This window comes from Drosophila sulfurigaster, chromosome 3, assembly GCF_023558435.1.
Source record: "Drosophila sulfurigaster albostrigata strain 15112-1811.04 chromosome 3, ASM2355843v2, whole genome shotgun sequence".
Classification (NCBI taxonomy): Eukaryota; Metazoa; Arthropoda; class Insecta; order Diptera; family Drosophilidae; genus Drosophila; species Drosophila sulfurigaster.
Genome location: NC_084883.1, coordinates 19,698,993 through 19,726,651, shown reverse-complemented (window position 1 = coordinate 19,726,651; position 27,659 = coordinate 19,698,993). Strand labels below are relative to the sequence as shown.

The following is a 27,659-nucleotide window of genomic DNA, read 5'->3' as shown; positions in this document are numbered from 1 at the left end:
ACGCAAGAGAAAAAAAAATAGAAAACATGTTAAAATAAGTTACATAAAATAAAAAAAATTAGCGCTGGAATGTCTAAGATATTCTGAGATTCAATTCGTACGTAATATAAGATATTCTTCTTTCATTTGAGGGTGATTTAAGCAAAGCAGACACAAATTAAAATTATGAAATTAAATATATATATGAGAATATTCAATTGATATTTGTTTTTTGTTTTGTTAATAAATATAATTAGCATTTCTAGGTTTCTAGAGTCAAAAATATATACTTTGGTTCGAGAAAATGATGAATGAAACACAACTTTAGTTATTGTTGTACGCAAATGGCATAGTGTTCATCAAACGCTCCTTGAGCAATGAATTCGATATGATCTGCAGACCCAGCTTCATGTTCCACTCCTCATCAAGCAAAGGATGCGGTGGCTGCGTCTTGCCCGGCGTCAATGGCTCCGGCTTGATGCCCAGCTCAGCGGCTGCTGCCAACTCTGCACTGACACTCGCTTCGCTGCCATTGTTATTGGCCGCTTCAGCGGCTGCAGCTGCTGCTGCGGCGGCTGCGGCTTGCTCCTCGACAACGGCGGCTGCTGCTGAGATGGCTGTAATGGCACCCGTGAGTCCATACGTCGGTATGGGCATCATGTGCGGCGGCAACGGAGACGTGCAGCGTGAACCGTCTTGATTTTCGTCCCGCTCGTAGTGCTCCTTGCGCAACGACAGATTCTCCGGTATGGGACTCTCACAACCATTATGCGATCCGGCGCTGCCAACGCTCGCGCTATCGCTATGCCCGACTCCAGCATGTAGTTGACCGCCACCAACTCCTCCTCCTACTCCTCCTACACCACTTAAATCCAGTTTCATGTCCAGGAGACCGTTACTACGTGGACTGCTCGTCCTTGAACCGCTGCCCGTTGTCTGCTGGGCAATGGACGGCGGTATGCCGTGCTTGGAGACCAGATGCCTCACCATATGGTATTTGCGGCGGAAACGTGAGCTGCAGAATTCGCAATTGAAGCGCGGCGGAATGCCGATGCACTCATCGCGCATGTGTCGCTGCAGATGCCGTTTGCGCAGATAACTCTTGTTGCAAACGGCGCAGGGGAAACGCTCATGAGGATCACCGCCATCGCGATCGCGATCGTGCTTCGAATCGCCGCCAAACACGCTGTGCCCAAACTCATATTTCATATCTACGTGTGGTTTTTTTTTTCGATTGTTTTGTTGGTGCATTGTTTTTTGATTTGTTTTTTTTTAGTTTAGTTTGTTGTTGGTTATTAATTTGTGGCATGTAGGTTATGATTGGTGATACGATTTTTGGTGATTTCGTTTGTATTTTCAATATGAATTTGTGTGTGTTTGTGTGTGTTTTTTGGGGGGGTTTTTATGAAATGAAAATGAAAAGAAAAATAAAAAATATTGTGTGAAAAATCATAAACGCAAATCCCTTAAAAAAAAACTGCAGTTACTTCTGCAGTTTTTTTCGCTGTTTTCATCATCTCGTTGTTGTTTGTTATTTTGGCTTAACTTAAAACTAAACTTAAATTTCTTTTTGTTTTTTTTTTTTGTTGAAAGTTGAATAGAACTGAATACTATATAACTAAAATTACAATTACAATTTCAATTTGACAAATACAAAAATAATAATAAACAATACGACAAATTTATTTAGCTACTCTACACAAATTCAAAGAAAACAAAAACTGTTTTTCTCGTTTACTTGACAAAGTTACAAAATTTACTGAATCAAATGAATACTTAAAAAAATAAATATATATCTATCAATGTTTAACAAATTTTACTAGTTAGTTGTTTTAAATTAAATTTATGATATAGTTAAAAAAAAAAAGGTGGATTTGTGTTTTTATTATTGTTTGAACCACAAACGCGCGCTGTAAATTCGTATTTTCATCATTTTTTGTTTAGTGTTAGAAAAAACCAAGTTTGATTTCAATAAATAGTTGTACACATATATTTAACTTTTTCTTCAATATTTTTTTTAAATTTTTTGTTTTTTTCTCTTTTTTAGCTTAGCTAAACAACATTGGAATGGTATTGCGTATATACAAAAAGTTTTGGAGAAGAGATTAGAAGAGAAGAAGATTTCTACGTTTTCTTCAGCTGATGTATTCCATGCTTTTGTCGCAGATGCAACTTCAAATCGTAGCGCCAACTGCAACTAAAATTACAGAATTCACAGTGAAATTGTACGCTCGGCTTTTTGGCTGCTGCTGCCGCTGCAGCTGCAACTGTTGCTGCTGACGCGACTCTGTTGTTGCTATTGCTACTGCTGTTGATGCTACTGCTGCTGGTGTTATTGCAATTGTTATTGTTGCGCTTAACGGTTGCTGCTGCTGTTGGCAACAACATGCTCGAGTTTAGCAAATTGGCCAATTGAAATGAGGCTGCTGCTGCAGACATTTGACAGCCGCTGCAATTGCTCGCATTGCAGTGCAACTTGTTGTTGTTATTGTTATTATTGTTGTTGTTGTTGTGGGGTATAGTTGCATGGGCTTCACCACTGTTGTTGCCACATTTGTACATTCTACGTATCGTTACCTCCGGCTCATAAACCTCACGCATTTCAGTCACATTTGCTGTTGTTGTTGTTGCCACCTGACAATTGTGGTTGCTGCCGCTGCTGTTGTTGTCGGTGTTTATTGTTGTGGCTGCCGTTGTTGTTGTTGGCGTCTTTGTGGTTGTCGCTTGCTTGCTGGCAGCTGCTGCCACAACAGCGGTGGCAAAATTACAGTACAACGTCCGTAAATCTGTAAAAATTGTGGATTGGGTTGTTTTTTTGGGCTCAAAAATTTGTCGTCTTTTTTGGTATTTTTTGCGAAGAGAGAGGGGAGGAAACTTAGAGCGTACGTTGATTGTGTTGTTGTTTTGTTTTGTTTGTTGTGGTTGTTGATGCGTTTTTGTGTGTGTATGTGTGTGATTCGATGTGAAGTGGAATGTGTTTGTGTGTGTGTTTATAATTTACAGCTACTTAATTGGATAAATGATTAATTAGGCGCAACTCTCACACACATTAAAATTAGAGTTAATCATTGATTACGAACTAAAATAGCAGAAAAATTATAATTAAAGAATATTACTTAATTTAAAAATTATGCACACCGCGCCGACCGCCATTAAATATTATATAAATTACACAAATTATTTCGATTCCTTTTTTATTTTTTTCTTTGCATACTTCTTGCTGTTGTTGTTTCTGTTTTTTCGTTTTGTTTTTCTTTTCGCACATGAAAATCATAATTTGTAAGAAACTTAATTTAATTACACAAACTTCTGCACCAAAATTTTACATAAACTTTTCGTGTGTAAATTAAATTTGTTATTTACCAGTTTCATTTCTCAATTCAAAAAAATATATATATATGTATGTATGTATATTCATAATTGAATTAAACTTAACGAATTTGTTGTGGCTTGTTTTACTGTAGATTTGTTGTAAATTGATTTGTGGGAGAGGGGAGGGGCGAGTGTGTGTGTGTTTTGTGGTGTGGTGTGTGTGTGTGTGTGTAAATGAAACATGCAATTTGTTCGATTGAGAATTGAAAAACACATTTTGTATCTTCTGTAAAAAATTGCATTTATTATTGTAATTTGTAATTTGATTTTTGTTTTTTTTTTCTTTTCGTTTTCATTAGTTTTTTAGTTACTTATTTTTTGTCGTACATTAATTTGTAAATACAAAAAAAAAAATAATTTCAACTTGAATTTTGATTATCGCTGCTGGAAATATAAGTTGATTGAATTAAAAAGAAAGAATTGCACACAAAATACTTTTAGGATTTCCAAAGAAAATGCAAAAGTAAAAAATGCTGCCACACGCTGCGCTCTTTGGTTAATAATGATTAGTAGAAATAAATGATCGTATAGCTTTTTTGTTTTGTTTTGTTTTGTTGTTGCTGCTGTGCATTCGTGGCGTCTTTTCGTTGCACTTTTCCCCCTTCTTCCCAGCCATCCCCCCAAATACCCTTGTCACCACCAAAGAGAGAGAGAAAGGATTTCAACAATTAAGTGTTGCTGCATCGCTGCTGTTGCTGTTGTTGCTGCCATTTTTCGTGGCTTTGGCAACAGCTGCTGCGGCAGCCAGAACTTGCAACTGTTGCTGCTGTTGCAATTGCTTTTGCAACTGCTGCAGCGCCTGCTGATGCAACTGTTGCTGATAGTAACTGCTATCGAGGGACTGTTGTTGTTGTTGTTGCTGGCCATCATCATCATCGTTATTATCCACCTCATCATCATCATCATCGTCGACCACAAATGTTTGCGGTTGTCGCGACTGCAACTGTTGCTGTTGCTGTTGTTGTTGTTGCTGTTGCTGCGAGTCATCGATAAACTCGTCCAGTCCATCGTCCAACATATCCAGATCAACAATATCGCCGACTGTTGACGTCGCTGCTGCTGCTGCTGCTGTTGGCTGCAGGGCTTTGGCCGCAGCGCGTTGCTGACGCTTGAACAGCGAACGCATCGCAATTTCCGGATGCTTTTTACGCACATGCTGACGCAAGTGATCGGCACGCTTGGTGCGATGCCCGCACACCGAACACACCATCGACTTGCCCTTGCCGCACTCCTGTCGCAGATGGCGACGCAGTGTGCCATGGCGTCGATAGGTTCGATAACATTGCGGACAGGTGAAGCTCTCTTCGAGCTGCAAGAGGGCGCCACTTGAGCTGCCGAGCATCGATTGAAAGTTATCGAATTGTGGTGCTTGAAAATGTGTTGTTGTTTTTGCTGTTGTTGTTGTTAAGCTGCTGCCTGTTGCAGTTGCATTTGCTGTTGTTGTTGAGGTGCTGCTGCCTTGATAATGTTGTAAATGCATATCGCTGAAAGTCTCGCAACTATCGTCTTGCTTGCAACTGCTGTTGCTACTGTCATGTTGTTGTTGTTGCTGCTGCTGATGCGTTGTTTGTTGTTGATAGCCTGAAATTTGTTTTTGTTTTGTTTTGTTTGGTACATATTTTTCGCATAATTTCAGTTTCAATAATTGCATATGGATTTTCTGACTCAAGTTAATAATTTTTTTTTTTTTTAATTTGGCATGCTTTGGGTTTTTAATTGGTTTGTTTTTTTTTTTAGTGTAAATTTCTGCTCAGTTTTCAAGGCAAAAACAAGCAATGATTAGTTCGTTATCAAAATGCCATTAGAATTAATTTTTTTTTTTTTTGGATAAGCATTATTTTTTTTTTAGATTTAATTTTGTTAATTTCTTTTTTCGTTGAATTAATATTTTTTTAGATTTGTTTTACGCGTTTTTTTGTCAAACAAAAACAAATTTCAAACAGGCAAAAATTAAATGCGATCAGCAGCGCAGACAGGTTAATAAAATAACAACGAAATAAAGTAAAAAGGAGGAGAGAACAGAGAGTTGAAGAGAGGCAGGAGCAAAGTCACGTTAAGGAAACAAAAGAGAGGCTTTACCAACATGTCGCCAAGCCTCTCCTGATGTATTTTTGTGTATGTGTGTGATGAGTTGGGGGGCTTTAAGTATGATAGAAAGAGATAGAAAGAGAGCTGACTTTTAGTGGCGTTTTAAATGAGAGTATGATATTGTTTATGAGTATGTGTGTGAGTGTGAGTGCAAGACGTATTTGTTGGGCAGGCATAGGAGCAGCAAAATAAGTAGGAGAGAGACGAACACACACAGGCACGTGGCACTAGCATTCAATACGAGAAAAAAAACAAACATTTGGCTTTCTTTTTCATTGGTTGATTGGGACTTTTCGGATCTGTAGCTGTCCTTTGTTGTCTCGTCCGTGTTTACATGTATGATATATGTATGTGTTGATGGGTATGTGTTATTTTCAGCCTGACAAACAAAAACACTCTTCAATTCGGAATTCGACTGTCTGCTGGCAGCAATAAATTACGCTCTTTAATCATAAAAAATACTCTAAAATATATATATATATGTGTATGTTTATGTATAAATAGACGTATATGCAAAGTAATTTTTGGGTTCGTATGAGCGAGAGCGAAAAAAAAAGAAAGGAGAACCTAACACGAATATTTGGTATGATGCTTCTTGACCTTGCAGTGGCGATTCAATGAATCTTTACGCTTGAACCCAGCATCACAAACGGCACAACGAAAATTCTCCAACATGCCGCACTCGAACTCTAGATGGCGCTTGAGCGCCGAGATACGCGAATACGAATTGGGACATTGTGGACACTGCAATTTGCCATCGTCTCGTTGGTCTGCACTGCGCGCTAGCGTCGCTGCCGAACTGCTGCTGCTGCGCTGCAATAATGGCGGCGACATGAATTTTTGACCAGCAGCCACCCCCGTTACAGTTTTCCGTTTACGTGATCGCAATTTGCTGCGTCGCATTGCTGTAACTGGCACTAAGAGCGGCGACGATGGCGGCGGTAGTAGTTGTGGTTGTGTTGCTGCTGGTGGGGGAGGCGATGGCGATGGTAGCTTCATCATGGTGTCTAAGTAAAACGATGCTTGAGTTATGCTCAATTCAAGCAAACCTGCAATGAAATTGTGTTTGTGCGCGCAAAGAGCGCAAAGAGTGAAAGAGAAAATGATAGAGCAAGAGCTAGGTAAAAGCTTGTTGGATAGCACGACGACAACTTGAGCAGCATTTAAATTTCAAAGGCAAACAGCAGCTCAGCTTTAAGGCTTTCTAATTTCCTGTGACACAAATTACACGCATACATTTTGCTCAAAGTTGGCATAATTTATTACGCTTAGAGAACAACAAAAATGTTTTGCAATTCTATACAACACTACAACACCACACTTAGGACTACACTAAAGAGAGCGCGCACTCTTTTTATTTCTATTTCCCTTATCTTATTCTTTCTTTAGCATGCCCTTGTGCACATAGTAATAATGATCTTGCAGCTTGAAATTATAGTGAAAACCTCGACCGCACATGCGACACACATATTTCTTGGGCTGATTGCACTCTTTGCGCATGTGACGCGTCAATGTACCCAGCACCTGATACCTGCGACCGCACGTCTCGCACACATAAGGCGCCGCCACAGCTGATGTTGTTGTTGCTGATGCTGACGGCACTGCATCCAAGGCTGCATTTCTAAAGAGAAACAGAGACAACAACAAAATGGCACTAATATAGAGGGAGCAAGGCAAACTTCAGCAGAGTCAATCATCAAAAAGAGAGAGTGAGTATAACATTGAAAGAGAGTATGCAAAATGAAAACAAAAGAAGAGCTTTTACCTGCGAGACGATATCAGTTTAGTGCTGCCCAATTTGCGTTTGCGCCGGGACTTGTTGCGTGTGGAGGCTGAGGCTGAAGCGGATTGGGACTGGATGTTGTTGGTCGAGGAAGAGCTGCTGCTGTTGGCATTTGCCTTTCTTCGAGTAATGCGCTTTGAGCTGCTGCTGCTGCTGCCACCCATGGCTGCTGCAAGGCAACAACAAATTTATGCCAGAAGAAACGACAGATGGCGGCCACACATTGTAAAAAGAGAGAAGAGATAGAAGAGAGAGAGAACATGGCTCAGAGGCTTATGGCAACACATCAACATCAACAACATCAAACTAGAACAAACTCTAATATCCTAACTAGACTATTCCTATAAAAAGCTTTCGCTCGCTTGCCTAACTCTTCTATAGAAAAAAGCTCTTAAAACGCTTTCGCTTTCGCTCACTCGTCTGCAAAGTTTCAAACCGAATTAAATTAACTTTGGATTTGAGTTTAAAATTCCGTTTTATTTGTTGTAATATTTTTTCTGTATTTTGTTTTTGTAACAAAAATATATATGTAAATTGTATGTGTGAGATACATATAAAAAAAAAATAATAAGAATATATTGTTGCATTAAGATCAGGCACTGAGCCGATGTGTGTGATGGTAATGATCTTGCAGCTTGAAATTATAGTGAAAACCCCTGCCACACAAGTGGCACACATATTGCTTGGGCTGATTGCACTCTTTGCGCATGTGGCGCGTCAACGTCGAAAGCGTTTGATATCTGCGACCGCAGGTCGGACACACGTGCAACGACGGTGACGTCGACGACGACATCGCCGCCATCGCCAACGTCATCGACATCGACGACGACATCGATAACGATGACGATTGATGATTATGATGATGATTGCGACGCTTTTGCTGCTGCTGCTGCTGTTGCATCACCATCGATCGGCTGGACTTTCTTCGGGCATTGAACTTTAAATTGCTTGGATGCATCAACATATCTTCTGAGCACACAGCAAAGCAGAGTAAGAGTGAGAAAGAGAGAGAGAGAAAGAGACACACAAATAGAGAGTGGCTTTTAAAAAGCAAAAAGCAAACAAAAAAAAATTAACACAAGAATCTGCTTTTAAAATACTCCTATCTAGCATTCGTACTATAAAATATTCTTTTCGAATGAAAAAAGCTCTTTCTTAAACGCTTGAAAAAAGTTTCGACATAATTGTTTGTAATTAAAGTGTTGCAAGTACAAGTTGAAAGCAAAGTAAAGCCCAGTTTAAGTACAATAACCAAACTACAAAGTAAATATATAGATGGGAGAGTGTGTGCTACATACATTATACATATTGACAAGAGAGAAAGAGAGGGGGAGAGAGATAGAGCTTAATTCAATTTTAAGATTAATAATAAACAATGTAAATTGTTTGTTTATTTTTGTTGTTGTTGTTTTTGTTTTGTATAATTGATAATCGTATAAACTAGTTTACTACGACGCAACGATGCGACGTCATGAGTTTTGTACAGTTATCACCAAAAGCTTTAATAAACCGTTGCAGCCTTATAAAGCACTTGATAATTGTGCTTTTTATAGGCCAGGCCAAGCAGCAAAATCACACGCACGCAACACAAAGTGGGTCAAGGCCAAGCAAACAGCTTTCCGAGAGACTAAAATCACACCAAATGCGCGCCGGCAATATTAAAATTCCACCAACTGAAATCCCTTTCTAACTGCCATCCTTTCCCGAAGCGAAACATTTTTCAGTGTATTTTTAGAAGACAGTCTAAAACTGGAACCATTAAAACTTATATAAGAGACATTTCGAATAGATGACATACTGCATTTCTTAGAAAATCCATTAACATGCGCGCAATGAATAATAAAAGTAGATTTTGTGTTTGTGTGTGGTGTAGAGAATTATGTATTCTCTTAAAAAGTGAGAGATCACAACACAAAAAAACGAAAATTAAATGCTGCGCTTACTTTTTTAGACAATAATGCTAATGAATCTGGAAATTCCAACAATAACGCAAAACTGGTTTTGGACTTTTTTGCTATTGCAACTAATAAAACACAAAAGAGAATCTCGCACTCGTCAACTACTTCATCATTGTTTTCATCATTGACAGCATCAAACTGCATAGCGACGAAATAAGGGAGAGAGGAGACAGCATTATCTTCAGAGAAACAATGGCGCAAAAACAACAAATCACCGCAAGCTGATTAAGAATCTCATACACACTCACACACAGAAAGAGAGACACGAAAAAGTGTAGAAAAATCTTTGTCCGACCTTGAACTTGAACGAATCTTTCGAGTTCTTATTGTTGCTTGCTTGATGTTGTTGTTGTTGATTAACAACAGTAAGCTGTGACTACGACTATGATGATATTTAAGCCGGGGGGAGAGATAGAAGAGCAAAGAGGCCATATAAATTATGGGAAATCAAGCTTTCGAGGGAGAGACACTCTAAATGTGGTTTGACAAGACAAATGACGCACATAAAATGTGATGCAGAAAATATAATATGATATGGTGAAATGTACAATATTTTAAAAAGAAACTAACTGAATATTCCACTTCCTAAAACTTCTTTCTTTTTCTTGAGAACAGATAAGAAATATAAAATGAAAGATAACGCAAAATGAATATATTTTGTATTTGTGTGTGTTGTCTTGTCTAGGGATCAAATTGTTGGGAAATTCAATCAGATTTCATCAACACAAAAACAAAGGCAACAAAATGGGAAAGGGGGAAAAGGAGCGTGTGTTTTGACACTGGGACCAGAGCGTAATGCAAAATTCAAGAAGAAAATATGTAATAATAAGATTATGTATCGAGATATATACACAATATATATCCATAAATAAATATATATACTTGTATAGTTTAATGTGTAAACACTTAAAGATAATGCAGCGTAACGTAGATAAAATGAAGGGATGATTATAGTTGGTAGATAGTTTGGAGTTTATATAGCTTACCCTGCTGCCGGCGATATAATATGTAAGCAACAACAACAATTGCTCAGCTTTAAACTCGCGCTAAAGCTTTGCGCTCTCTTTTCGTACATTACCTGAAAACGCTGTAATTTTGATTTTTCTTTTTTTTCTGTTTCTGTTTCAAATTTGGTTTCTTTTCGGTAAAATGTGTAGAGGTGTTTTCTCCTTTTTGTCATTTAGATGGCGGGGAGCGGGGAGTTTATGGACAGAGAGTTGATGGAGGATAGCGGGGAATAAGAGGGGATTTGGATTGGACTTTTCCTTTTTTTTTTTGTTGGTAGGTACAAACAAAAATGAACTTAAAATATCAAAATTAATTTCATTTTTTGCGTACTTCGCCCAACCGATACCGTCGAGCGAAGCATACTTACCTGAGATAGAGAGAAAAAGAGAAATACTCAACCCGGGAAGACCAACAATACACTCTGTAGATGGCGCCACCTATCGAGTACCAGCTAAAGCAACAACTGTACCTCGCCATCCGCTGGATGGCTACATGCTTTCTTAGCGGCATTAACTCGACTTTGGATGACGTTCGATGAACAGCGACTCCTCCAGATGATCCTCCATTGCTTAAGATTCTTTCTTCTTCTTTTGGCATTGTTTTTCACTTGTTCACTTAACATGATAAAAGAGTGTTCAAAAGAGTGTTAAACGCGACACGACGCGAAGCAATTGCGCTCTCTTTAAACAAAGAGAACGCCTTATGCTTTTTACTTTACGATAAGCGATAACGATAAAAGATCAAACGCGCGCGTTTTGTCTGGCAACCAAAAGGTTCGAGCCAAAGACGAAAGAAAAATGCTTACAGACTAATATAAACATAATAATGTAGATAACACAAATCAAAGTCAATAAATGAAACAAAAAAGTCCCGTCAACCAAAATTAAGCAAAATTATATAGATATATATACATAGATCTGCATATATAAATATGTATGTATGTATAATGTATAGATAAATATACACAGTACTAAAATTACAATTTAAAAACTGCATGCGTATTTCTCATTTTTAATTATAGTTGTAAGAAAAATAATAATCGTAAAATAAATCAACTAAAAGTGTGTAATAAACATTAGCTCGCGCTGGAGAGAGAGAGACACAGAAAGAGAATAAAGAGGAGGACGGAAGTGGGGAAGTGGTGGAGCACTAAACGAAAACATAACAGATAATGTTGGCAATTATGTAAAATGAATACGAATGTGGCGCATGAAAGCAAATGCAACAAAATGATAACGTATAAAGTGTGCCCATATATATGTGTGTGTTGTGAGTGTCTGTGTGTGTGAATGTGTGAACAAAACAAATTGTTAAGAAAACTTGGAAAATCTTGTATAAAAAATATCCAAGTTATTTATTTAGTAGTTCAAATTGCTAGAACAATAACAAAACTTTGGACACAACACTAAGAGGGGAGCTTTCATTTAACTGAGAGACAGAGAGAGCGAGAGAGAAAGCACACCCTTCTGTAAAAACACGCACACACGGATATCAAGTGAGGGGGGAGTGAGTGAGATATATGTATAGTGAGCAACGCTGGGTCGGTTTCGCACACACACACATAGAGCAGCTTGTATTATCACTCACTCTCTCACTTACACACACACACACGCGCAAAGTAACATAATTTAAGACTAACTTAAAATGAGACCAAGTCGCAGCTGCATTGTGTATGTGTGTGTGTATGTGGTGTGTGGGTGAAAATGTATGTGTGTAAAATGTGTTTAGAGAGAGCGTAATTGAAGTGTCTTCGTTTTCAGATTGTGTGAAATTGAGAGAGAATTAGAAGAGAGATAGAGAGCTAAGAGAGCTTGCGGCTTATGTTAAAGAATAATATAAACCTTTGTGTAAATACGTGTTTGTGTTAAATAAATAATTCAATATACATAAAATGTTAAAAACCAAATGCGGCACAAAAAAAACACCAAATACATAAGAAATAATGATATAGCCAAAATAGATTACGAAATATGATAATTGTATATAAATAATAAATGTATAGAAAAAAGTAACAACAAATCATACATAAAACACATTTCATAAAGCGTAAATGAATTGATGGTATGAAAAAGGGAGCAGGTGAGTTATTATAGTTAGTTAAAATAGTGGGGAGACTTTTCGGGGGTAGCGTTTCTCAGGGCAAATGTTTGTTTGGTTGGTTGGTTGGTTGTGTGTGTGTTTGTGTAAATGTGTATTTCAATTAATTTGTTGCGATAGATAATGTGTGTGTGTGTGTGTGTATGTGTGTTTGGTGGTTTGTGTTAAAAATTAAATATAAGTAGTTTTAATTTATCATAAAATACAATTATATATACAGGAAAAAACTTGTTATACGAATTATGTGTGATCAAATTAAAAAAAAAAATAATTAAGGTGTTAAGTTAGTTGTTTAATTCAAAAACAATATTTAAAAAAAATAGTAATTAAAATAAATTAAAGTGTAGTACTTTCAACTTGCACAAATTATTAATTTTTGGTTTGTTTGTTAATCATTCTTTGAGGCGGGGCGAGAGCAAAAAGCGCAACAAAAACCAGAATTCAAATTTCTATGCGTTTCTTTTTATAGGTAAATTCAAAAGTATTATTGTTTCTTGCAATCTTGTTTTTGTTTGCTCTTTTCACTCTTTCCTGTATTTTGTATTCTTTCTTTACTTGTTTTTTTTTTTAGTAATTTTGCAAAAATATTCGTATTTAATTTTTGTATCTTTCTTGTTGCTTGTTTTTTTCTTTCTTTCTATGCTGCGCTTTCTGCTGCCTAATAAATGTTATATAAAAATTCTATCTCAACGTTTAAGAGCTTTTTTCTCGGAGCACGACTTTCGTATGATAATAAAAATGGTATTTGTTGTATGACATTTTAAGAACTGCTGTTTTTTTTTTTTAAATTAAAAAAGTTCAAGTAGAAGTAGAAGAAGAATATGAAGACAACAACAACAAATATATGCATATTTAACGAAAAACAAAAGTGAGTAATATGAAGAATTTGAGAGTTGTGATGATCTTGAAATACTTGTTGTCTTTAATTATAGATCTTTATATTTATCTGTTGTTTTTTTTTGTGATGTGATATTACGTATTTTCAATTCGTTTGAAATTTCTTCTTCTACAACAACTAATTTGCATTTGAAATTTGTAGCTGGTCGTCGTGCTCAGATAATAATAATGGTCTAACCATAAACTAAACTGTTTTATATTTTGCTTTTTCATTCGTATTTCATAGTATAGTATATATAGTCGAGATATAACTCGCTATTATCTTTCGGGTATAGAGTATGCAACAAAAACTCACCTTGTGGATCCCGTTGCTGTGCATCCTGTGCGGCCATTAGTCCAAGTTCATCCTGAGATCTGTCGTGTTGCCATGTTGCATATGCTACACGAATATAAAAAATTCCAAATTAGTTGTCAATCGGATTTAAGAGTTAAATGTATTTATAATGTACCTTGACTAGATCCATCGCCACCCTGACTGGTGCCAGCCGCTTGATCCAGCTCTTCCATTGTCATATCTTCCTCATCCAAAGTCAAATCCTCAACGTTCTCATCGTGCGCATCCTCATCGTATTCGGCCTTGGGCTCAATTACCATTTCAGTTGTTGCGGTTGTTGTTATGCTATTATCTTTGATCTTTTGTTTATGATTCGACTTGTCTAGAGTGGCCAATTGCTTAACGACACCTGGATGAACGGCAACGGCGCCACTTGCAACACCAGCACCACCACTTGCCACATCCATTTCATCGGCTTCGCCTTGGGTGCTTTCATTCTGTTGTTGCTGTTGTTGTTGTTGTACATTGTCGGTGTTAATGGCATCGCTTGTGGTTTGTTGTTGCTGCTGCTGCTGCTGTTGTTGGGCGCCCTGGGCAGCTGTCGATGTTAGTTTAGCGCTTTCAGTCTTTTTGGTAACGTTACTGCTGCTGCTGGTCAATGGCTGGGTCGATACTTGGATGCTGCTGCTGCCACTGGCATTTGTTGCTGCGGCGGCGGCACCAACGCTGCTACCGCTGGCCAATTGAGTGCTGACCAAAGCGGAGGCGGCGAGGCTAGCGCTTGTTTGTTGGAGGATTGACTGATTGGAGGCGGCGGCGACTGCTTGCAGCACTGACGAATTCGAGTTGTCGTGCACATCTGCAATACCCAAACAAAGTGTTGCAAATTGTTATTAAACTGTTCTACTTGTACAAAATTGTGTTTGCTTTTTGCCTACCATTTTCCATGCTGCGGCGACGCACTTTTCGGCGACGACGCGATGGACTCGAGGAGCCTTCGCGTGATCCAGACACATCACCAGACACATCCATGGCACCACGCGATCGCTTCGTCTGCTCCAGCGTATAGGTGCCGCTCAGCTTGACGCGATGATGTGCATCCGATTTGGTGGCCTGTTGCGCTGCAGCCTGGGCGGCTGCCGCAGTGTTGCCACTGGCGCCACTGTTGCCACCGCTGCGATTGTCGGACAATCCCTTGATCTGCAACGATTCGGCGGCCTTGAGGAGCGCAGCGAGTTGATCCTGCGAAATGTTGACCTCGCCGCGATACATGTAATCCATCATGGCGCGCAGTTCCTGATATTTGACATCCTTGAGTATGAATATCGGATGCTTGTCGTACTGTTCTTGCAGCAATGTCTAAATTGCACAAAAAAAAAAACAATTAATATCGAACTATATTCAGAAGATAATCATTGCGTGTTACTTACAGCAAAGTAGGGACTGCATGCTGATAACACCACCTTGTGGGCCTTGAGAAATTTACCCTCAGCGGCGAGCGTGCAATCGACTAGTGTCTCATTTTCCAGCAACGTGTCAAATACACTGATCAATGTGCTCTGATGGTTGTTCCATCGCAAACAAAACTGTTGATCGTCATCCATGTTTATTCTTGTTTCTCTTTATGTATGGATCAAGAATTGGGAGGAGGAATAGATGAAAAGGGGGTTTTCAGCCTTCCGTCGTCGTTCGACGTGGCTTTGCCCGTTGCGGTTGTGCTCTCTGCTTGGCACGCTTTTCTTTTATCGCAGCTTTCAGGAAAATACTTTTATATGCTTGCAGATGTAGTATAGTTCAGATAGTAGTTGTTTTGTTGTAAAGTTGATGTTTAAATGTCTGCTTCTTCTTCTTTGTTCTTTTGTCAAATGCTTGTAGTTGTTATATAGATATATCAGTTAAAAACTGCAATGAAAAACGATTGGAAGTATTGCAAAGTTAGTCAAAAGTAATCACAAAAAAACAGTTCACACACACAAAAAGCATTTTCACACACATGGTGTCGCCTAACAATCACAATAACAGCAATTAATTGCTCGCTTTTATGCTTTGCCTCTTCAACCAACGCTTCAAGGTCAAGTTCATGTTTTTTTTTTTCTGTCTCTTTTACGCAAACTTATTATCTTTTAATTTTTACATTCGATTATTTGCACAACAGCGCCCTCTACATATGACGGACGCCCCACAAACACGCAACTGCAAAGCAAATGCAATTTTTCGTTTTATTTTTTGTTCTTTACGTTTCATAGCTTGTGCTTTCAAATTACTTCTATCTTGAGTTTTTCTTTTTGTTCACACATTTCTCAACTTCGCTCATTCCACGCATACAAACACACACTCACTCTCACACAGTTTGCAAGCGACAGCAACGAGAGCGCAAGTACAAATGCTGCTCGGCTAACGGATTTTGTGGCGATGTGTGTGTTGGAGATCGATGGAAACGATAAATGACGACGACGCGACAACAACGAGAGACGTAGACGTTGCGACGACGTCGACGCATCGTCAGCGCTAAACGAGACAGAGCATGAAACAACATAAAGAGGGGAAGTTTCGCAGTCGCCGTCTCTGTCGCAGTCGGCGTCACCAATACATGTGAACGCAAGATGTTTGCATGTGTATGCGTATGTGTGCGTTCGCTCAACGAGGTTTTTTTCTAGTGGGTTTTTCGTTGTGGAAAATTTCACAAGTAGACATTCATACACACACACGCACACACATACGTGGGGAAACGTTTATGATTTTCTGATAATTTTAAAGTTGAAGTATGAAGCAATCTTTTCTGCTGCTGCGTCAGTCACAGTTTTTTCTTTTTATTTTGTTGAATTTGTGTGTGACGTTTTGTTTTATGGTGCATTTAAAAATAGAATATTTTCATTAGGAGCAGCAGCAGCACACACAGTCACACATACATAAATATAAGAGGTAGAACTGCACATAAAGTGATTTCACGATTTTGTTAAATATTTTCTTTTTTCACAAACACTTCACAAAACTTACTTTTGCAATTTTCGCAAGCAAGAAAAATGATTTTCTTTATCGACATGAATTTAGTGTTGTATTGGTTTTGGTTGCTGCTTGGTAGTGTAGTTGTGTATAAGTGTGTGTAAGAGTTGTAAGTAATTTTTTTTGTTGGCCAGCAAACCGCACGCGTCGCGATCTGCCGTGCACACAAAAACCAAACAAAAGCTCCAAGCGCACGAAAGCAACTGAAACGACGCAAATGTGCCAGCGACTGAGAGACCCTTTTTCATATTCGCCGCGCGACACCACTTCGTCGACGCTCGCTCACATCACTCTCTCACTGCTCTCTCTCGTTCGCTTGCCCTCTCGCTCGCAACGCGTTCATTTTGGCATGCTCGGTCGCATTCACTCGCACACACCAACATGGCCGACCAGTGCGAAGTTTCTGAGAGCAGCGAACAGCATGCGATTCAAGAGAGAGCATAATGTATTTGCCTATACATGTGTGAGAGAGTGAGCCTCACATATTTGGGGGCACGTTATGAAATTGCCAAGTAGGCAGGCAGGCAGACAGGCAGGTAGGAAAAAAGGAGTCTTGTGTTAAATGGTTTGCAGTGAGCGTGCCAAAGAGAAGAGAGCGTACAATATAACGGGAATATATCACAAATAAACACACATAGAATTTCGTATATAAGGAAACAGGCAAACATAATACGAGCACTTGAATTCGCCGTGAGCGGCTGTCGCTGCGAGCAGGAATGAGAGAGAAAACGTGGCAGTGTTTTTTTTTGGAGTCTGATGATGCTACTGCTCTGCTTTGCTCGTTTGCTGCTGCTGTTGCTACTTCAGCCACATTTTCATTTTTCAAAATGGAAGCGAAAATGAAACAAATGGCGTTGCGGCGAATTTGCATGGAAATTGTAATGTGTAAAGAGCAAAAGGGGAGCGCAAATGCATCTGGCTTGCATTCTAGTTTTTTGTTGTTGTTGGTTTTGCTTTTTTCAGTATCCGCTTCCTGCCGTAATTTAATCATCAGCATAAAAGAGGTGGAAAGCAGCAGCAGCGACCGACAGCTGCAGCACGCTCGCTTGTTCGTTTTTATAGCCCCCGCTGTCGAGCGACGCCAGGCATAGAGAAGTTCTAACACCACATCGAGTGCAACAGAGACAACATCATGTGTGCTACGTGACGCACAACAGAACGACGACGTCGTTCGGTTTTTCGCTCGGTTCATCGGGCTCCCTTTTCTCACAAGTAGCTGTTGTTGTTTTTTCGCCAAGTGAAAAGGAAGCAGCCGATCAATATAAAATATAATGGCGAAAATACACAGGCTCTGCTCTGCTCTGCTCGGCTGCAGCTTGCAGCGCTGTCGCTGCTTGCGGCTGAGCAGAGCGAAATGAGCAAAACGAGGTGGAGCGAAAAAGAGCAGGCGTAGGGCACCGTTAGGCAATGCTTCGTGCGAGGGGATCAGTTTTTTCTATTTACATACAAACTTCTATGTACATACATTTCATAAGCTACATATGTATATGTGGCCTTTATATATGTACATAAGGTGCAAGGCATGCGCAGTGGCGCCATCTGTTTATAGTTAGAGTAACTCTTACCCCAAGAGTGAATGGCATTGATAGCGACGGCGACGGCGACGTTGATGATGCATTGGCTAGACACAATGCCAACGCTTTGCCGCCCGCCTCGAGCCGAGGGTTTTTCCTACGCACACACACAAAGCAAAAGGGGATTTAGTAGTTGTTATTGTAGTTAAACAACAGCAGCCGGCCGCACAAACACACGCACACAGCAAACGAGGAGGAAAGCAATAGGTAAAAACAGGAGGGAGGCTGCAGCAGCCGCAGCAGCAGCAGCATGAAAAAGGATCTCTCTCGTTCGCCCTCTTTCGCTTTGCTTTGTCTCTCGCACACACACAGGCACACGTACACGTACACAAACTCACAACTTTTAGTGACGCACGCTCTTTGCACATGCAAGGTTTTATTTTTGCGCAGATGGTGGAGGATTATAACGAAAAATGGGATCCTTTTTTCCAGCGCAGGCAGCGCAGCAGCAGCGACAGCAGAAATGTTCGTTGTGTTGTTGCTTTTTCATTATATTACTCTGGCTGGGCCGAGTGAAGTTTTATGCATGTGTGTGTGTGTGTGTGTGTTGGGAAAAAGTACAGTTGGACCCCACAGCAAAATGTTTTGTAGATGACGACGCCGCGCGCTTTTTACGCTTGGGGTTCGCTTCAGTTCTCTTCAACCTGACGGATGTGGCGCTTAACCAAATAATATAAAGTCAAACACTCAGCATATCACAACAATAATATGAGTATGAATATGAGTAATAACAAAACTGTGAATGTGTTGAGGTCTACTATCAAACGACGTCCAAAAAGAATGTTTGCGGAACGTTGTTAGCGAAAAACTCAACGTTGTTTATTCTAGCAATTCTAGCAGTTAAAGTGCTACGGAATTGCATTTACTTCCGTTGCACTACATCACATGCAATTGCCTGATAAGATATGATATATGAGCAGATTACGTTGATAATGGAAATCATTTTATTGTTGATATCAAATTCCCTTAATTTCGTACTTTCCGTTAAATGTATGATCACATTACGTTAATAATGTTGTAATGTGAATCGAGAAATAATTAAAGAATCATCCAACATACATACATGAATCGCATTACGCTAATAAAAATAATGATTTTTAATATTATCTTAACTACGAAGAACTTGTATTGGGATCTACTATCAAACGACGTCCAAAATATTCATTTGCGGAACGCTGTTAGCGAAAAACCCAACTGTGATTTTAATTTAGCAATTCGGGATCGAAGAATGTTGAGATCGTCGAAGTTTTTAGGCTTCCACAACATTTGACTTTATAAAGAATTGCTATAATAGTATGTGTTCTAATTTTGTGCTGGGATCTACTATCAAACGACGTCCAAAATTACTATATGCGGTACGTTGTTAGCGAAAAACCCACCTTAATGATATTATCTAGCAACTGCCGTTTTTTAAACGTTAAGATCTAGCTCAACATTAACTTTATAAGCTGTTGCAAAAATATGTTAACTTATCTAAATTTTATAGAACTAAGTTTATTTTATAGTATGTATATCCTCTAAAGTGTGAAAATGATATGTGCTGGGATCTACTATCAAACGACGTCCAAAATTATCATATTGCGGTACGTTGTTAGCGAAAAACCCACCTTATATAATAAATATTCTAGCAGCCGCCGTTTGAAAAATGTCAACATATTTCTCAACATTTCAAAAATAGGCAATTGCAACCAATAAAAAAAAGCGACATTTAATGCTATTGTGGAGAGATCTACTATCAAACGTAGCGTTATATCAATTTTCACGCCATGTTAGCGAAAAACTCTCCTGGAAATTTAATCTTGGCACTTGAATCAAATCGTAGCTGAACGGCATAGAACTCATTAAATCAGGGATTCGAATGCCAACAACTGGAGTGCCACGCATGTAAATTGAGTATTATAATAAGAGTCCAAAAAAAAAAAGGAACCTTTTTCCTCTATCCTAAGCACGCGCCAGACGGTCCCAGGGTCCCAGGATCCCAGACCAGACCGCTTGCAGAGCAACCCCGAAAACTGGTTTGGCCGGTCAGCGCAACAACAGAAATTAGTAAGGGTCCAACAACTGAGCATAGAGAGGGTAAACTTTTTGGGGGTTGCTGCTTGCTGCTGATGCCGAGAGACACAACCCCTAAAAGTGCCGCCGCCTTGTGATTGTGATCCCCCCACCCTCTTGCCTCTTGCCCAGTGGGCTCAACGACGGGGATCATCAACATCAACGTTAACCAAGCAACTGTCGTGTGCGTTCCCTTTTTTATTTCCACAGGAAGTGCGCGCGACAGCACAGGGAAGGGGGATGTAGTTTACAGAGAGGACAAAAAAGAATGGGGAGAATAAAACTCCAAGAAACGCAAAGCGAATGGAAAATTCTGTCGTTCGAATATATTTCTTCTTTTTTTTTGTATTTTGTTGCTTTCTGGAAGATGCTTGGGGCTATATACAACTAAAATTTCAATTCACTTCTGTGCTGCTGCTGTTTCGTTTTTTCTTTTCATTTGTGCGCTCTCTCGGTACGCTGTTCTAAAAAGTCAAAAGAAAAACCGGTTTCGCAAAATACAAGAACTGTGCCATTTCGAAAAACGGGCGAGTGTCGAGACTCGACTCGAGTTGAGTTGGCAGAAAAACCAGTTTAAAGAAAAATAAAGCGCACAGAACGGCGGCCGCAGAACAGAAAAATCGACCGAGGACTGAAAAACAAATTTAAAATGGAAATAACTTCAGAAAAAAAAATTAAAATCAAAAGAAAAAGAAAAAAGATTCTTTTTTAAAGAGGAGCTGTGCTCAGTTCTTGCTAAAGAAGCAAGAACAAATATACAAAAATAAAAACAACAAAAAGTTCCCCCCACAAGATTTGCATAAAGTGGAATTTATCTTGTCGCTTGCAAAGCTGAGCAAGACACACACACAGACACATACACATGCATACAGATACAGACATAAAATTTGTATATTTACGACGTAAAAATAAACGCCGCAGCAGCAATTCGCCCCCCGTTCGCCTGGCAGTGACTTTCAATAATTTAATTTCTGGCAACAGCAACAACAACAACAGGAGGTGAAGATGGAGGGATGGAGGGACAGAAGGAGCAGCAACAACTTGAAGCATTCACGGCACAGTCTAAAAAAGCCAAAGAAATCGCTTTAACGTAGGCGTCGTCGTCACTGTCTGCGGCTCATTTTATGATATGTACGGATTTTATTTGTTTATACCCTACATATGCAAAAAGGGCCAAAAGGGGTTACCAAGGCCCAGACTCTGATGAGTTTTTAGTCATTTATGTATTTCATTTCAAATTGAGTTAATTTATGCTATTTATTTACTTCGGGTTCGATTACAAAATAGATAATTTATTTAAATCCATGAATTAATGTATTCTACATTTGTTCAGCTAATTATCTTCAACTTTTCGGCATTATGATAATGCGAATTTAATTACCAAATACCTGTATGCAACAAAACGTCGATAGAATATAATATGATCTCAAATTATTTGTAAATTTATTGTACGTATAAACAGCATACCATCTTTCAAAATATCGGTGTTATTTTTGGAAAACATCATATCGATATTAGACTAGCTGATTTTCGCTTGCTCTATTTGAACAGCTGATCTTCTTTTGAGGTCTATCGTAAACTTTCAAATGCGTCATCTTGTAATTATTTTCCTAAAATTAGCAACTTCCATCTCGAAGCATATTTTTCATAGCTTTCTGCAACTTTTTTTTTTACAGGTGCATAAAACAGTCGTTCAATTCGAAATAGTTTTTCGATTTTTCAACGCGATCCGCAAGTAGAAAATGTCGTTATTGCCATTAAAAGCCGGCAGAGAAAAACGAAAAACTCGTTTTTTCTTTAGGGTTTTGTTGTATTTATTTGTATTTGTAGTTGTTTTTTTTTTCCAAAAAGCTATTTAAAGTGAATGTTAAGGGCTTGTGTTTTGTGTGGTTTTGAGCACAAGTTCGAGAGTAAAGGGCGTCTCCGTCTCTCGTCTGAATGAGTTGGCTGAAAAATGCCAACCACAAATGGAAAATGAATGTGTGTGTGTGTGTTTTTTTTTTGTCTATCACACAGAGTGGAAGCGAGACTTTGTCTCGTTGATCTTGGGATTATTGTCCGTCTTCTCAGTCTTTTCTATCGCAAAGTGGCAGTTTTTTTTTTTCTTGGCATCTTGTAATTTGAAAATGTGGTCACGGCAGGTTTTTGGAATGGGTGTGTCTTGAAGTATCTACATGACAGGTGATGTCTGGGGCGTTAACGTATTTACAGATCATATTTGCATATGCTTAAGAAAAATTATGAATATACCGCAAAAATATATAAAGTGTGAAGTGATCGAGAGAGAGAGAGAGAGAGAAAACTAAGCACGTGAAATTAACTCGAGAATATTTCGAAATCGAAAATCTATCGATAAGCAATCACACCGTTATTCGTTATCGATTATGGACAAGGCAAGCAAGCATTAAATGAACTTGACAATGCCGCCAACAAATTCCACAGCTATTATTATTATATGAAATGTCACTAGGCCGTCGTGAAAGTGAAATTGCGAATAAGAGACTAAATTAAGCCCCAAAAAAATAATCAACAACAACATCGTATAAAATAAAAACAGTTCAACGAACTTTTTGGCCATTGACACACACACACAACAACAGAGACAAGAAAACTAGCTGAAGGCAAAAGCCAAAGCAAAGCAAAAGAGCAGCCAACGATAACGGCAGACACGAAAAAAATAAAAACGTTTGCCCCTCGTTTCGGCATTTTTTGCACATTTCAATTTTTGTTTACTATAAAAAAAGAAACAAAATAAACAACAAGAAGAGCAACTATAATTGTAATAACAATAATAATAATAATACACTGACGTGTGTCTTGTAGGGCATAGAATTTATGGCTCAAAATGCCAAAGCATGCGACCATAAATGTGTAGGTCAGTGTAGAAATTGAAGAACACAAATAAAACGCAAAATAAAAAAAAATGCAAGGTCGTCATAACGTTTCAAAAAGAGACGTGGGTGGTTCTTCAATCTGATGACAGAAGCTCAAAAAACTGAGCGAAGAATGTGATGAACACATAACACAATAAACAAAACGCTAAAGCTATTTGGCCTAAAAAAAAAAATAAAATAAAAATAAAAGCGAAGAAAACAAATCTAAAAGTACTAAGCGCAAAAAAAAACTCGGGTAGCATTTTTGCGCGTTGTTTTTTGGCCTGTGTATTCGTATTCATATTCGCATTTGTCTTATTCTTCTTTCGTTTTTTGCACTTGTTGCGCAAAAAAGCTTTTATTTTTGTTGCTGTTGCTTTTTGTGCGTGCTGTCTCATTATTATTGTACTTTTGTTATTCTGCACATGTGCGTAGAATGTAAACAAATGAAACTTTTAAGCTGCATGACAAAAACCAAAAAGTTCAGCGCGCTGCTTTTGCTTTGCTTTACTTGCAATGCAATGTGTGCTGTGAGAGGAGAGCCTGACGCGTGTGAAATTTGGCAACATTGCCCGCGCAGCGAGCATATTAAACATGGCGTGTGCGCAACAACAACAACAGCAGCCGCGCACACATAAAGTGAAAGATTATAAAAACGACAAAGCAAAATAAGCGATTGTATGTGTGAGTTGTTTGTGTGCGAGGCAAAACAGGCCGAAAATATGAAAAATGAAAATGTAAACGTGTCTGTAGAGCACGTACATACAACAATAACAGCAACAACTACGGCAAGCAGTCGCAACGAAGTAGAAGTGGCGGTCGGGCGAAAAGCTACAGAAAAATAAAAAAAAAGAGAGCATACGAAGCGCCAAAGTCTGTGAGCGCTTTATATACAACAAATATGCGAGTATGTGTGTGTGAAAAGTGCAGAGAAAATTTCACGCTTTTTGTTATTGTTGTTGCTGCTGCTGTTTGTCTTGAACAAACATAAAACGAAAAATAAACGAAGTCAGCCGAAGCCAAAGTGAGAGGGAGTAAAGTAAAAAAAGAGAGCGTTGCCAGTCTGCCACAGCATTGAAAAATATTTTATGGTATTGCTGTTGTTGTTGTCGTTGCTGACTGGGTTGCCCATAGGGGGAAAAACCAAGATGGCGGACACACATAGAGCTCAAAACAGTGCGACACATTTACTTTTTTACATTTCTGACAACGTGCTTTTGAACACATTGTTCTTTGTTATTGGGCCAAAAGAATTGCATTTAGAAAAGCTCGCTTTAGAAGTTTATGCTACATAAACACACGCACACATGCCAATATACATACGCCAATTAGAAAAAAGCTTATGTAACGACAAGCGGGTCGTTGTCGCCCCCACTCTTTCGCACCAATAAACACAACGAGAGGCTGACTGGTTGCATACAAGTGGGAGAGGAGAGAAAAAGAAACGTACATACAATTTTTCACAGCGACACTTGACCTCATTTGCATGTGTTTTTGTGTGTGCGTCTGCTACGTTAAATTAATGAAAATTGCTCGTCATTACTTCAAATTACCAACACACTCAATGTATGTGCATGCTTGCTCCGTTGCACTAAAAAAGCTCCAAATGCAGTGCAGAAAAAGCTTTCACAATAACGCATGAAAAATCGATATGAAAGTGAGGCGCTGCTCTCTTCTCATCATTCACACTCACTCACTCACTCACACTCACAGAGCCATGCAAACTCGTTGGAAATATTGATTTTATATGCAAAAACGCACAGTGCGAGAAAGAGACGTCGAACAATCAACTATTGCACAAATTAGAAAGTACAGTTCTAAGTCTATTTAAAAAATACATATAGTAGATATATAATGCATTCAAGTTTGCTTCATTTTTATAAATGGTATACACACCGAAATAGAATCACAGGCAGCACATAGTCGTCGTCGTGTCGTTTTGATTAGATTTTTTCCTCTTTTCTTTTTTTGTATTTGGTTGTTGTAGTATTTAAAGAGCTTTGCACATCAAAATTATGTTGATACACACGCACACATACACAGCGAGTAGGTTATATAGAGACGCACGATTTGTATATATTTGTATGTGGTAAAAGCGCGCGGGAGAAAAAGCAATAAAATTGAATTTATTTTTATTGAAAAAGCCAAGTTTTTCCAGTTGAGAGTGTGTGAGTGTGTGTATGTATGTATGTGTAGTTTTTCCTGCTGCTGCGGAGTAGCAGCCCGCACAACAAAATGCGAAACGCGCGGAGCCACTGAAGAAAAACTGACGACTGACGAGCGCGCACGAAAAGTTTTCTGGTCTAGCCAACAGAGCTCTAACGACGAACGAAGTTCCGAACGAGAGAGAGCGAATGAGCGAGCGAGTGAGTTCAACACATTGTACCCAGTTGGAAATGACAGCATGACAAAAGTGCTGCCCGCCACATCACTTTTTCAAAGAGCCAACATATGACGGCTTGCAGCCAATAATATAAACGAGTTTTTCAGAATTACTCATTCTGTCAAATATTACCAACGCAATTATGTTTCATTTGAAATTGTTGAAAAAATTAAATATTTTTATTTTACCAGCTTTGCTGGACCATCATTTCCAATCGCCGTTTGTCCAATTGGGAATTTTGTTATACGTGTATAAGTATTCTCGGTATGACTGTATGCTGCGTGCATGTGTGTGTGCTTTTTGTATGCTTGGCGCGCGCGCAGAGTTGCCAACGCTAATACGAAAAACTCGGCAGCGCATGCAAATTCACAAATTATTTGTTGTGCTTGATAAAAAGGCTGGCTTTGGTGGGCAGCATTAATTAGCAGCCTCAGCTTAATTGAAGCAACTTTGCCAGCTAGCGCCACGACTATTGATAAAAATAGACCAACATACATACATATACGATTTGTTTAAGTGTATGTTTGTATTTGATAGTGAGCTGACAACTCTGTCTATGTAGTGGAGTTCAAAAATATCATTCGTTGTGGTCGTTCGCTATTATTGTTGTAGTTGTTGTTGTTGTTGTTGTTGGTGGTGTGTTGCTCGCTCATGTAGGGGGCGAGATTTTGTGTATGAGTTTTTGCCAAGGCGAAGCCATAATGTTCACAAGAACAAAAACTGCCGTTGCCAAGCTATCTCTCTCTCTCCCTTTCTCGCTCTCATTTTTGCTCTCTCTCGCGGTATCTCCTTTTCTATGCATACACGTAGTATGTAAATATACATGTGTGTGTTTGTTTGTGTGTTGGGGGAGACAGCATGTAAAATGGTTTTGTATGCATTGCATTTTGTACTTAAAAAGTGCAAATTATTTTGTGAGTATATGTGTATATGTGTTTGAGTATGTATTTATTTAATGATCGTTCATGCACACAAACAAAAAAATACATACACACACACATACATACATATGCCGATTTATTTTAGGTTCCAGCATGACTTCATCGGAAACATTTTCTTTCGCTCTGCTCCCCCTCATTCTATTTAAGGTAATGCGTGTGTCTGAGTGTGTGTGTGTGTAATTATGTACTTCAATTCTTAACGGTGTTGTGTTTATGCCTTATGTATTTGTAATTAACGCTTTTATGTGAAATTCTACACGCTTGATTAAAAAGCTCTAAGCGATACTAATTGACGAAATGGAGACAGTTTTGGCTTGCAAATATTCACGACAGCACTTTTTCAATTTAAATGATGATCAGTTTGTAATCCAAGGAATCAGGACAATAAAGCTTTTAAAAAATATTCCCTTAATGGTTTTAATATGTATAGAAGCTAACATGTGTGTGTATGTGTATATCCATGTAAAATGCTGTATGAGTATTTACTTTACATAGCAACACGTATCGCATAATAAGTAGCTCACCTGCATTCAATGAAAAGCTCTTTCTCTCTTCCTCTGCCTTTTTCTCTCCACCCCTTGGCGCAGTTAATAGGCACAAAAACTTCAAGTCGGTCACGTAGAAGCTTTTTCCTTACGTTTTGCATTCGCCTCTATTATTGTGTGTTGCATTAGTCAAAACGACTGCGACTGCGATGTCGACTGCGTTGGCGGCTGCACTGTCACCTAGGCCTGCCGCCTGCCTGCTGCAATGGCAGCTGCGTCACACACACACACGCGCACGCACACATACACGCGCGTATGATTACACGTAAAGCAAGCACACAAGACAAGTGAAAATCAAACACTGACAATTATCTATGCACATGCACACATACACTCACGCGTATGTATGTAATTGTGTATTATGATATTTGCTCGTTTGCTGCTTTTTAATTATAATAAATTATATTTCAACTGCGGCCCGAGGGCCATAAACCAAATCGAACGACTTTTGTGTTTGTTGCCTTTGCATTATTCTTCCAGCGCACTTTATTGCTGTGCTTTGTTTTTATTTTTGTGTTTTAGCTTTATGTAAGCGGGCGAGTTACAAAATATTTTACTGATGTTACTCGTTGTTTTGTTTTTTTTTTTTTTTTGAAGCGGGGGCTAAGGAAATCTGCTTACTTTATGAAGCACCGCACTAAAGACACACGCTATACAATATTCCTGAGAGTTCCATTTGTTACTGCACTAAACACAAAAAACTGTGCGAAGCCAATGCCAAAGCCAAAAGCAAGCAAATAATAAGAATAAGAGTCAAAAAAAGCTATAGGAACAAAAACAAAATGCAAACACACAAAAGCACAAACGCACACACACACGCACAATATATGCA

The 27,659-nt window shown here is 38.8% G+C and overlaps 1 protein-coding gene across 1 annotated transcript in view; it reads right to left on the bottom strand.

The window, feature by feature from the left end:
• Nucleotides 1-27,396, bottom strand: part of LOC133841909 (longitudinals lacking protein, isoforms F/I/K/T-like) — a 44,674-nt gene extending 17,278 nt beyond the window's left edge. Inside the window, 5 exon segments of the mRNA XM_062274753.1 lie at nt 13,478-13,561; nt 13,632-14,315; nt 14,395-14,815; nt 14,887-15,358; nt 26,807-27,396. Coding sequence (XP_062130737.1) covers nt 13,478-13,561; nt 13,632-14,315; nt 14,395-14,815; nt 14,887-15,060 — 1,363 coding nt within the window. The 5' untranslated portion in view covers nt 15,061-15,358; nt 26,807-27,396.
• Between the last annotated feature and the right edge of the window lie 263 nt (nt 27,397-27,659).